Here is a 12,123-nt window from a genome sequence, read left to right as displayed (position 1 = left end):
GTGTGTGTGTGTGTGTGTGTGTGTGTGTGTGTGTGTGTGTGTGTGTGTGTGTGTGTGTGTGAGTGAGTGCATGTGTGTGTATGTTTAAGTTGGGTTTTGGGCATTGATTTTTGTGTGGTTTATATGTCTGCACAAAAAACTGAAAATAATATTTAAAAAAAAGAAAGGCCCTTCTCTACTTTATCAATTTGAAAAGGGGTTTGTTTAAGGTTATTATCGACGTATGGTTTTCAGAGTTAATGTAACAGTATCTCTCAATGAATGAAACTATGTTAATGTGTGCTGTGTCTGTAAGTCAGTGGCTTTCTGCTTCCAAAGGTCAAAGTTGTCATTGTCGTTGTGATTCTGAGTGCAGCATTATGAGTGATGAGTTGTGTTCAAGCGGCACCTCTACTGTGTCTCCAACTCTCTTGTACTCTTGGTCTCGTCTTGCTCATACATGAAGCGCCACCATGTGGATGCAAAATGTTACTTGTCACTGATAGCTGTTCAAACGGATGGTACAAACTGTGTTATAGCAGCAACCACGTGGCCCACATGAAACAGGAAAAATGTAGTCAGTAAAACTAATACTTTATATGCTTTATTTCTTACCACTAAGCATGCTGTTATATTTTATGTCATTACAAATTAGCTGAGCTGTTTCAATGTAGGCTGACCTTTGACCTACATCAAGGCCCAACTTTTACTATTCAATTTAATAATTAAGTTCAAAAGAGACTTTAAGTGAAGCCTATTTGTTTTACATCACAAACTAATATTTACATGTGATCAGTCCACTGGCTGATAAGGTTACAGTTTTTAGAGTTTAACAGCTATTCATTTTCTAGACCAGGAGAACAATCATCATCAACTAATCATCAATATAAAACTATGTAAAAAAAAAAAACTGCATTAAATATGCACTTCACACTGGCATTTTGCAGTGTGAAATGTACACTTTGAACATTAGTTGTGACAATACTGAAGCATCTGTGGAAAGATAAAATCATAATGTCTACAACTAGTAGACTACTTCTGTTAAAACACATGCACAGCTTTCAGCCTCACAGGAAACAACATGTAGCAATGCAAATGAAAGAGGAAAACTTCTTCTTCTAGAAAATGAAAGGAGGAAGATGAGTGTGTATTAGTGTATCCTCCAGTCTGTGAGACGTAATTTCCTGTGAACCATAATCAGAAATGTCAAAGAGAAGCAGTCAATGCAATGAAAAGCTGGTAGGATTAATTTACTCAAGTACTGTACTTAAGTACATTTCTGAGGTTTATGCTACTTTATACTATTTACTCCACTACATTTCAGAAAGAAACATTGTACTAAATAAGAAAGTAGTACTGATTCATCAGTATTAACATTCTAATACATTATCTTAGTATTTTTGGTAAGTGTGATTGCTGCTAAATTTTCACTGAAATTGTTTTAGAAAATTGTATCTGTTTATGCATCATAACTGGATTTTTGCCCTTGACCTTGTATCGCATATTAACTGGATATTGTCTTCACTCTTTTGTCTGTTTGTATTGTTTGTGTTTATTGTTGTAACAAGGTTTATGCGGCTCTCTTGGCCAAGTCGCTCTTGGAAAAGAGGGGCCTTTTTCTGCAGAATGAGTTGGTGTACTTTTACATTTTCTAATGCTGGGTAGTCAAGAGTACATAACAATATATCTCTATAAACTGACCATATATTTTGTTTTTAAATTCTTAATCTGCAAATAGACTGTAATAATCTACTTTTATCAAGACAAATTAAAGCTATAATAGTGAATGAGATGGGTAAAATATTTTCATTGTGCACACCACTGATGAATAAAACCAAAACCCTGGCCCCCTCACAGCTTACACTCCCTATTTGGTTGAATAAGGGGAAGCTGGGCGGTGTCTCATTATATGGGTGGAGCTCACTTTCAGGAAATGTGTAAGAAAAAAGCTGTGAAACTGTTCCCTCGATGTTGGCAGGATGTTCGCAGGAGTTCATGAAGCAGGAGAGCCCGCCACATGAGGTCTATCATCATGCAGGCAACCAGAGAGCAGAGCAAAGGTAGGTTTATCAACTTTTTTCTTTTTTGTTTTTACAACATATATCTTCTAAACTTGGCTTTATAGACTTGTAAATCGACGCAGAGCGAGTCCAAGCTGCTAAACATGCAATTATGTTGTCCAAATGATGCAATGCTGCTTTGTCTTGTTATGCTTTCGGGAACATTTTTGTCAGCTTGCCGTTGTTTGCTTCAAATCTTCACATAGCATCCTATAAAGCAGCGTTAGTAGTCTGACACCAGGCTGTTAAGTGACTCATGAGTCTGGAATAATGTTTGTGCCAATTACTGCCACCATATTTCCGTGATGAGTGGGCCACTATTTTGTTGCTAAGACAACTGAGGAGGTAACCCTTGGCAATGTAACTACACCACTTTGTTACTACAGTCGTGGCATTGTGGGAAAGTTTGGTTGTACTCTGTTTTTCCAAACAATTTAAGCTCATTATCAGCAGTGATTAAGGGTAAGAATTAAGTACATTTACTCATGTGCAAGTTTGAAGTACTTGTTCTTTACTTGACTACTACACTTTTATACTCGTTCACTGTTTCTCACAGGAGAAAGTGAACTTTTGCTCTGAAGATTAAGATTGATCCCACAAAACATATGATTAGCTTATAAATTATGATGCATTTGTAGCTTATAGACTGAGATACCAAACACTATGTAAATTAGGCAGCTGCAACATTAAAATGCTGCGTACTTGTTTATAGATAACACTCAGAAAGCTGTCATTCTGCATACTTAGTAGTTTTACGTAACAGTACTTGTACTCTTACTGTAATAAAGTGTATTAGTACTTCAGACACCACTTCAGTCAATGTTCTGTTTTGAGTTTGATCTTTTATGGGGGAAAAGAGAGTAGAGAACAAGGATTCAGTCTTTTTAATTGTTGACTATAGCAGCCATGTTGTGTAACAATAGATGGATCTCAGATAATTTTCGATGAACTGCCGTACAGACCTCTGTCTCACTTGATTTGTTTGTTTGGATGAACTGAGCCATGTAAATGTTGGAAAACATCCAACTTGAGCAATTCATGGGAAGTTTCCCTTGGCTCAGTGGTCTCACATGCTCTGCTATTACTGGGCTGCCATTACTGCTGTCATTTCAAAGCTCATACCTGACAGAATAGTTCATAATGTCATGATCTTGCTATGTGATCATGATTCATGTACTTCCTACTGTCATTTCTTGTTTCTCGTATTTAAGGAAGTCCCCTTCAGAGCACTTTTAGCTCTTGATTTTACATTATATTGTCTTACTAATAGTTTAAGTAAATGAGTCCATCCCCAATAGAGCATTTGAAAGTGCAGTTGTCTCTTTAAATTCCCCTAAAAGCTCAGAACATAAGCAACAGTCTTATGTAATTTCCTCTTAGGTACAATTTATTGCATTACTCGTTGATCTGATGACATTCAGGAAAGAAGATGATAATGTCAGTGTTTTCTGAAACATAGTTTCACTTACAGTAGAAGCTCAATTTCTAGTTTACAAACTTCATTTGGACATTCTCCAGAAAGGGAGTAGTTTCTCATTTTTATTTCGGATAAAATGTTAACAGGATGTAAATGTTAGCAGGCACAATGTTGGTAACTAAATAGGGTTATCAGAGAAGGGCGACACTCTTCTAAAGAGCTCAATCTTCCTTCCTCCCATGTTGCACAGTCTGATACTGGACGAGTGCGTCACTCAGCCCACTGCCTCTATATTTAGAGGTACAATCTGTGCTTTCCCCCGATGGGTGGAGTACTTTTTCAAAAATAAAAGGATTATTTTTATATATATGTACAGTACATATCATGATTTTCATCATTTTAATTTAGTACACGAGTGCTCATTTTTGTTTTGAATCCACTTTTTGTTCTCAATAAAACGACTGTGTTTTTTGTTTCAGGATTTGAGCTGGACGTCTTCAAGGTGCTTAAACGTGAATGGTAGAGACTAGCCGAAGATGCAGGGGGCCATCGCACGAGTGTGTGTGGTGGTGGCGGCTGCCATATTAAACCATCCCTTGCTCTTTCCCCAAGAGAACACCACACTTCCAGACCAGGACGAGGAGCTGATGACTCGCATGCGTGAGCACGAGGAGAGGCTGGAAATGGAGCAAGCCAAGCTGGAGAAGGAGCTGTCAGAGTTGGACTCGAACCAGGAAGAAACTAGGTTGGAGGAAGGTTACAGTTGGTACTTCTGGAGTGCTTTTTCCTTCGTCATATTCTTCACCATTGAGATGTGCAGGGCGGACTCTGCTGACACAGAAATCCGGCCAGTTGATGATGAAGACATATTTTCAGAGAGTGAATCCGTCAGCCCAAGCACAATGGTACTAGACAAGGATATTCTGAGCAACTTCTGTGACAAATCCACCTACATTTCAGCCCATGAAAACTGGAGGGTCAGAGAGTTTGTTGAGGGTTTTGCTGATGATTTGCTTGAATCGCTGAGGAGCGTTTGTGACAGGGAGGCAGACATGGAAGTTGGGGACTTTGTCGGGATTGGAAGCATGTTCGAGTCTTGGAAGGTGTGCAAGCCTCTGATGTGCGACCTCATTGTGCCTTTCTCACCTCCGGATCCGTTCTCCTTCCAATTCAATCTGTGGTGCAGTCCGTCCAGCGACATTCCTCCAGACATGCAGGGTTGTGGCATGATAAAGGTGACCAGGTTTGGGGAGAATGAGGGGGGCTGTCTCTGTGGCTCTGCTAACCTTGGGGAGGACATGCTTTGTCTGTTGCATAGTAGAAATGACGCGCTCATGGTGGACCGCAGCCCTGATGAGCTGCTGTGCTCCAAGAACACACCTTACTTGGCCAAAGATCAAGTCATGAAGTGGTTTCAGATCTCCGTAACCAAAGCGTGGGGACGCATCTCTCACAAATATGACTTTGAGGTCACTTTTCGCAACCTGGATGCCGCCGGTGCTTTGAAGATCAGATTCCGTTCAGGGAAGGTCATTGTGATGAACATCATACCAGTTGTTCAGCTAGAGGATACAGATGCTTATTTTGTTTCACACTTTCCATCAGATTGCGGCAGCCCTCCAGACCCATACTGGCCCCTCTCTTTTGCTGTCTATGAAAGGAATTTGCTGAAACATTTCGCTAAACGCCTACCACAAAATTCCTGTCACTTGCACTGCCTTCAGATTGTTACTTTCCTACACAGAAAGCAGACAGGGCTCACAGGAAAAAGTGCTCTGACTAACTATCACTTTAAGACTGCTCTGTTGCACCTGTTGCTGAGTAAAAAGCCCTCGTTGTGGGGCATTGAGAGTGTTGAACGCAGGCTTCGGGATGTGCTCAGCTTCATGCAGAGGAGCCTCGAGGAGAAGAGACTGCATCACGTTCTGATCGGGAACAGCAAAGTGCCAAACGAGCTCCACGTTCCTGAGATAGTTCGTAAAGCAGAGCCCATCAATCTGTTCAGGTCGCTGGTGTTGCAGAGGGACCTTTATGCAACAACAGTCAGACATTTCCAGGAGATGTTGAGAAATTCAACTGTGCTCATACAAGAGTACACACCTCTATTGTTAAATGGAGGAGTACACCACAGCCTAGATGAAAGTCTGTAAGCATTGACCACATTGACTTATTTATAGCACTAGCAGTTCTGTACATATTCTGTTACTAGAAATAATGTTACTGATAGTTGCACCTGATACACAGGAAGGTGCACATAAAACCGTTATTTTGCTTATGGCTGATTATCTAGATATGTAGTAGTTTTGCTCTAGCTGCTTTCTTAAACAAGACACAAGATAGCCAGTGTATTAATATCCAGTCAATACATTATATTTGTTCAGCTTTGCAACAGAGTTCATGTAAAGTTTGCTCTGCTTTGTAAAATCTAGTAGCAAAACGGTGCATATCTTACAATATTTGACAGGCATATCATATACCGGTGTATGGATATTTTTTCAAAAATCATTTTGAAGGACTGTTCCTGAATCTTACAAGTCATGATGCTTGTTTTAGAAGCACAACCTGGAGGAGCACTTATCAAATCTACAAGAATTAGCAACAAGTCGTTTACGGATCATAATTTCACCATTCACATGAAAAAGACACTTTTTCATATTGGGGAAATGGGTAACAGGAATACCTCATATTAAGCCAGTCTATACAGGAATCCTTTACTGAACAGTATTGCACTGTTGTTTGTTTTCATTCATACTGTTGCAAATCTGATGGCAGCTATTACTTTGTAATGTTCAGTTCTACTCTCTTATTTTTTTATTGCTCATTAAAAAGCACATTTGACCTTTTTAGATTTCCGCTGTGTCGATGTCAACTTTTTGTTACAGTTTATCAAACGGAACCACCATATCAAGCCAAGAGGGAAAACATAATGTAGTTTTGTGTATTGTAACACAGACAGAAAACTATGATTCATGCCAGCATAATTTCAACTACAGTTTTTATTAGAAAAAGTGCAGATCGTTGAAAACACCTTACACATATACGACAAATACTGTTACTGTACCTCATTCCCATAATGTCGATCTCATATTTTCCCCTCAATACTATAATAAGTGCTAAATGGCCAATAAAACAGGTTGACTGTTAATCTGTTAATCTTAACTCATCATGGTACTTGCTAAAGTAAAATTTCCTATTACATCAAAGTTTGGAAAATGGACTTAACTCCAGAATAATAATGACCAAGAACATGAATATAAACAAACATTGGACGGCTAAAGGTTTTGGTCACTGCTCTCTACAGGCCGTAGTCATAGTTGGGTTTCCCATCGACGTAACTCTTGTAGAAGGCCTTGTAGGTGTCCATGCTGTGCATGGTGGCTTTGACAGCAGGATCCACTAACATGCTCTCTGACCACTTCTTCAGCTCAGGCGTGTGATCTAGGATGCTGAAAAGACAAAAGGAAACAAATCATTCACCAAAGACTCAGGGCTCTTCTCATTTCTCTATTTTGTGCCTCCTCGTCTCCTCTCTCTCCTCCGTCCTCCTGCCTTTGACTTGGAAATCGATCTCAGTGTGTCATGTTTAAGGATGTCTCAATTCCTAAAATGCATCTCGAGGAAAGAGGAGGCTTGCCGGGGGAGCTATGAGCAAGGATACACAGGTGTATCCCTTGTGGAAGTCTTCTTGGCACTCGTGCCGTGACGTATAAAAGAGGCGTGACACAGTTGGAATATACAACCATTTGCAGTGTGTGTGTTTTAAATAAAAAATGACAATGTGTGACATCTTTACATTCTTGTCACATTATGCCACGTTGTGATTTGAATTAAAAGTAAATATGTTAGTTGTCATGAACACTGTTATGCTCATTCGACAGAGATCATAAAATATAGTGGTAGGCTATAACAAAACCATGGACAGATGATGCAGCTGTGCCATAAGTCATATTTAATTGACATGACTGCTCCAAAGCAAGGATGTCTCATTTTGTTAAATGCCTGTTGCCTCAACTTTTCTCTCCTCGTGTCTCTTCCTTGCCTCTTCCGCTTGCATCTCAGGTGGGAGGGAGTAAGACCCGAGGAGAGGAGGTGAGGAAAGGAAGGAATGGAAAACAGTGTGCTCCGATGTTCTCTTTATTGTACTGGTCTTACTTTTGTACTGCACCTAATATTTGTACTTTTTGCTCCTCAGAGAGGTGACATTGAGTATCTTGGAAGTCTTCCATGAATAAAATGTATTTATTTATAAAAGCCCTGAGAGATTACTCACTGCTTCAGTTCGAAGATCTCCAGTCTCTCGAACCATGGCCACATCATGTAGTCGATCATCGTGATAGAGTCACCACCAAAGAACTTGGTCTTCTTATTAACCAGGTCCTGAAAAATAATTGCTACTGTCATCCGCCTTGTATAAAATTTCTTACAACACTGGAAAATAATCACGCACATTCATTAAAGAAAGAAGTGGATGATAATCTCACAAATAAAATAACTTCACTCATTATCTTTGACCACTTATTACAATTCATAGAGTCACACTCACTCCTAGGGACAGATTTGACTTTACAATCAACTAAACGACACATCTGGTGAATGTGTAAAAAAACCAGAGCGCTCAAATGAAACTCAATTTAGCAACTTACCTCATTTAATTTGGTAAACTTCTCTTTCAGTTCAGCTTCCAGTCCTGAAACATCCTCGCCATTCTTCCTGCCCATTGGGATCTTGTAGAAGTACGGCGTTATCTGCCAAAAACAGCAATTCATATGATTATTTAATGATGGGTGTAAACTTTACAAGACAAAACCCCAGGATTTGGATGAAAGTCTTATCATAAGATACCTTGGAAAAATGCTCCAGCATCATCTTTTGTTGAGCTTTACCAAACGGGCTGGAAGGAAGCAGCTTCTTCTCAGGGTAAACTTCATCCAGATATTCACATGTGATGGGAGACTCATACACTACCTCACCAGCAGGTGTCTCCAGTGTTGGGACAAGACCAAGTGGATTCTTCTCAAGGAACCAGTCAGGTTTGTCTTTCAGGTTAATGTTGATGGTGTCATGCCTGATGAGGAAATAACAGGTTGTTCAAATTTATTCAAAGCATATTTAAAGGAATTTCTTGATTCAGTATGGGTAATGTACAGCATAAAATAACAAAGGATCATAAAACTTGTGTTTACTTGATTCCTTTGGCATTCAGCACCAATCGGGTCCTCTGGGCGAAGGGGCAGAACCTCATGCTGTAAAGTCTGATGTGGCCTTTGGGCACTGGAGCGGGTGCAGTACTTCCTGAAAAAATATTTGCAATTTCCACATGTTACAAAGTGCAACTGGGCGAGCATGTTGATTTATATTTGCTGCCACTAAAGCACTTTTAGTTGATGGTTGATTACATTCACTCCTTTTACAGCATCCATGTAGCTTTACTTACTGACTTAAATAAATTTAGGTCTTGTGCTTCACATTTACTTACATTCACTTTCAATTTTGTCAAATCACAATTGAATTTGCTGGCTTTACTTCTTTTCTTCAGGTATTTTATTTGTGAATTTCAACTTTTCTAATTAAAACATTTGTGAACAAAAAAAAAAGCATATTTACTCAAATGCTGTAGTAGTAAAACTTAGAAATGCAGAACCTTTACTTAAAAAAATCCTCTTTTTACATTGTGGTATTACAACTTTGAGTTAAGTGAAGGATCTCAGTTGCCTATATTTTGCACAGCTGTCAATCAGTTTGAACACTATCCTTTCAGCCTTTATGAGTCACATGAGAGACCATATGTTCTTTTCTAATAAGTAACTCCAGTAACTTTCACACTAAGTATATTTGCAACAGTTTATAACAAAGGGTACAGATCATTTACAGCACCAATGAAAATATGGTTACACCTTCCCATTCACTTGAATGAGAAGGTGGGTAATAACTGAAGCATGCCACAGCGTGATCATGTACAATAAATCCCTCTAGTGTTGCCAGTAAATGTGGCACAAAGACCTTTGAGTCATGTCACAACATGTAGATGTTTGAATCTGACTACCAGTTTGATTTTACACAAAACAAAGCTTTTATATCTGCTATATTGTAAGAGAATAATACTGATCTGCTTCATAGAAGTACATAGAACATAGAAGTTACACAGTAACTTTATACAATGTATGAAGTAGCTGTGACTAAATTCCTGATATATCCTGCATTCCTTAAATCATGCATTAAATCATCATCATCATGAGTCAGCATTAGTTAAGCATTACTTAATGATTTGTACCATTATTATAAACTGTTACCAGAGTGATTTTTCGTAAAAGTAGAGTAGGTTTAAGTAGTAGTGGATATCACAGTTTGCAATAAACCACTGTATTTGACTTTTTTAATCCATCAAACTTTTCAGGATAGCTTTATTAACTGGGCGAGTCATGTTACACAACGAATGACTTTGCAAAAAATATCGCTTCAATCATTGGTTCCGCATTTCGCAACGGGACAGACCGCACAGATCAGATACTGCAGGTCAGAGAGTAAGAAATGAATGAGAGGGCAAACACCTAGCTGCATGTCAAGTTAAATATCTCACATTTGCCTTATGTTTAAATGTAAAGCAATGCATTCGGCAGGGAATGGGACAATGTATAAACCTTGGCAGATTTTAGGAAGTGAAAACGTGTTTGCTAATCGGTCAAGTGAGCGGTCGTTTGCGAAAACCCACACTAAATTTTGTCTATTCTATATATTACGGTACGGATGCTGAAAGCGGCCAAAAACAACAAAGAAGGCTCACAGAAAAAAAAGCAAATTGCAATAAATTCTCACATTTTAGATAAATAAAAGCGGAATGACAACACTCACACACACTATATATGTAAGAAAATATTTTCGAAAGGCGACATCACTAAAGACGATATGATAAAACACTGACATGACTTTTGAGGGACTTTCCCTTTACTTTTCTCCAAAACTGTACAACAAAATGATTTGAAGTGTTCTATGGTTTTATTCAGAGTCACAGTGAGCAAGATTCACGTTAAATTGAATTTTTTAGCAAATATCTAAGGAAAAGGGAAAAAAGGACCAAACTTTAAGACTTAGTCAATTTGTTGTATTGTAATTTTTCTTTTGAGGGGATTTCCCTTTTCCTTTTCCTTTAATTTTCACTTTGACTTTAAATTTGATCTTTTTTTTTCTTTTAATTAGACTCAGTGCAGAACATTGTGAGCAGAAATACATTGGGATTCTCAGAAAAGGAACTTTGCTGGTTTTTACTCCATTAGGGCTTATTTGGTGACGTCACCTTCTAAAAAATACTTATTTAATACAGTATAGGATGTGTAATGTAATTTTGTTTTTATTATGTAATACATTGTGAGAATTATCTTCAGCTAGTGCGTCTACCACCCCTACTGTAATAAAACGAAAAGACGCGCATCAAAATCTAAACTGCGACTGACTTCACCGCAGTCTAATCAAAGCTAACTTGCTGCCAAAAACGAGAAAAAGAGTAATTGCCGAATGCCTTACCTTTGGCGAAACACTTTTCAGTAGCCATGTTTACACTAGAGGATGAATTCCCAGTAAAAAACCGGAGAGGGTTTGCAAACGACCAAGAAGGAGCGCACTGTCAACAGAAATGCTTTGTAGCTCAGCTGTTTTAAGTTGTACCTTACTTCCGGGGTGGGCGTGTCGGACAGCCTTTCTTTTTTCCCGCAACTTTATTGACAACACTCAAACTCAAACAACAGTAACATATTAAGTTTAAAGAACAAAAAGAGGAAATTAAGTACCACCAAACAAAGTAGCACCTTAAAGATGCTCGGTCACAGTCCTACTCCAACCTATTAGTAATAATCCTGGCAACCCTAAAATCTTTTTCCACCATGAATCATCTCCTGAAGTCACAGTCATTCTCCCCAATTGAGGCTACAGAAGAGCAATGTAACAGCTTCACTAACTTTTTCAGAGCCAAGGTCAACAATATGCGCTTTCTGATTCCTCTCTGCCTCCTCCTGTCATCAACCCTCTGTCTAGGAGCTTGTCGTCTCTACTCCATTTTACTGGCGTCAGATCAGAGCCACATTGAGGAAATCCTCAGGAAACTCTGGACCCCAAATCCAAGGAGATAAAGGACTGGATGAGCACAAGATTCCCCCAGTTAAACAGCAGCAAGAATGAAGCTCTCCTTATTGGCACTCTACACCAGATTCAGTCATCCCCCATACCTCATCTCACTTTTGACAGTCAGGACATCCCCCTTCCCTCCTAAGTCACTACTGCAGTGTGCTCTTCACAGGGATCCCTGGCAGGACCATCCAGAAGCTCCAGTGCATTCAGAACGGCGCTGCCAGGATCCTGATGAGAGTGCAAAAACACAAACATATAACACCAATTCTGTTTTGATTGCACTGGCTCCCTGTCTCCTTCAGGATTTACTACAAAGTCCTGCTACTCACCTACAAATCCATCAATGGACATGCGCCTCCCTACCTACAGGAACTGATGACACCACAAACCTCCTCCCGCACCCTCAGATATGCCAGCAGTTTGCTCCTGGGGCCCCCAGTACTAAGCGTTGCACCATGGGGGACCAAGCCTTTTGCTCTGCAGCACCACACTTGTGGAACAGCCTTCCTAAACATCTGAGGGCAGCACAGGCCCTAGACTCTTTTAAAA

The 12,123-nt window shown here is 39.4% G+C and overlaps 2 protein-coding genes across 2 annotated transcripts; one reads left to right on the top strand and one right to left on the bottom strand.

The window, feature by feature from the left end:
- Positions 1-1,900: 1,900 nt before the first annotated feature.
- LOC121912076 (inositol 1,4,5-trisphosphate receptor interacting protein) lies at positions 1,901-6,308 on the top strand. The gene is made up of 2 exons (XM_042434139.1): positions 1,901-2,039; positions 3,936-6,308. The coding sequence occupies exon 2, from the start codon at positions 3,993-3,995 to the stop codon at positions 5,604-5,606; it is 1,614 nt and encodes a 537-aa protein (XP_042290073.1). The 5' UTR covers positions 1,901-2,039; positions 3,936-3,992; the 3' UTR covers positions 5,607-6,308.
- A 126-nt stretch (positions 6,309-6,434) lies between these two features.
- LOC121912077 (glutathione S-transferase omega-1-like) lies at positions 6,435-11,118 on the bottom strand. The gene is made up of 6 exons (XM_042434140.1): positions 10,975-11,118; positions 8,640-8,748; positions 8,299-8,521; positions 8,100-8,201; positions 7,727-7,833; positions 6,435-6,902 (listed from the first exon to the last, which is right to left on the bottom strand). Exons 1-6 carry the CDS (start codon positions 11,000-11,002, stop codon positions 6,752-6,754), a joined length of 720 nt encoding a protein of 239 aa, XP_042290074.1. The 5' UTR covers positions 11,003-11,118; the 3' UTR covers positions 6,435-6,751.
- Between the last annotated feature and the right edge of the window lie 1,005 nt (positions 11,119-12,123).

Source organism: Thunnus maccoyii, chromosome 14 (genome assembly GCF_910596095.1).
Source record: "Thunnus maccoyii chromosome 14, fThuMac1.1, whole genome shotgun sequence".
Classification (NCBI taxonomy): domain Eukaryota; kingdom Metazoa; phylum Chordata; class Actinopteri; order Scombriformes; family Scombridae; genus Thunnus; species Thunnus maccoyii.
Note: the sequence above shows the minus strand (reverse complement) of the source record. Positions and strands in the feature narration are given on the sequence as shown.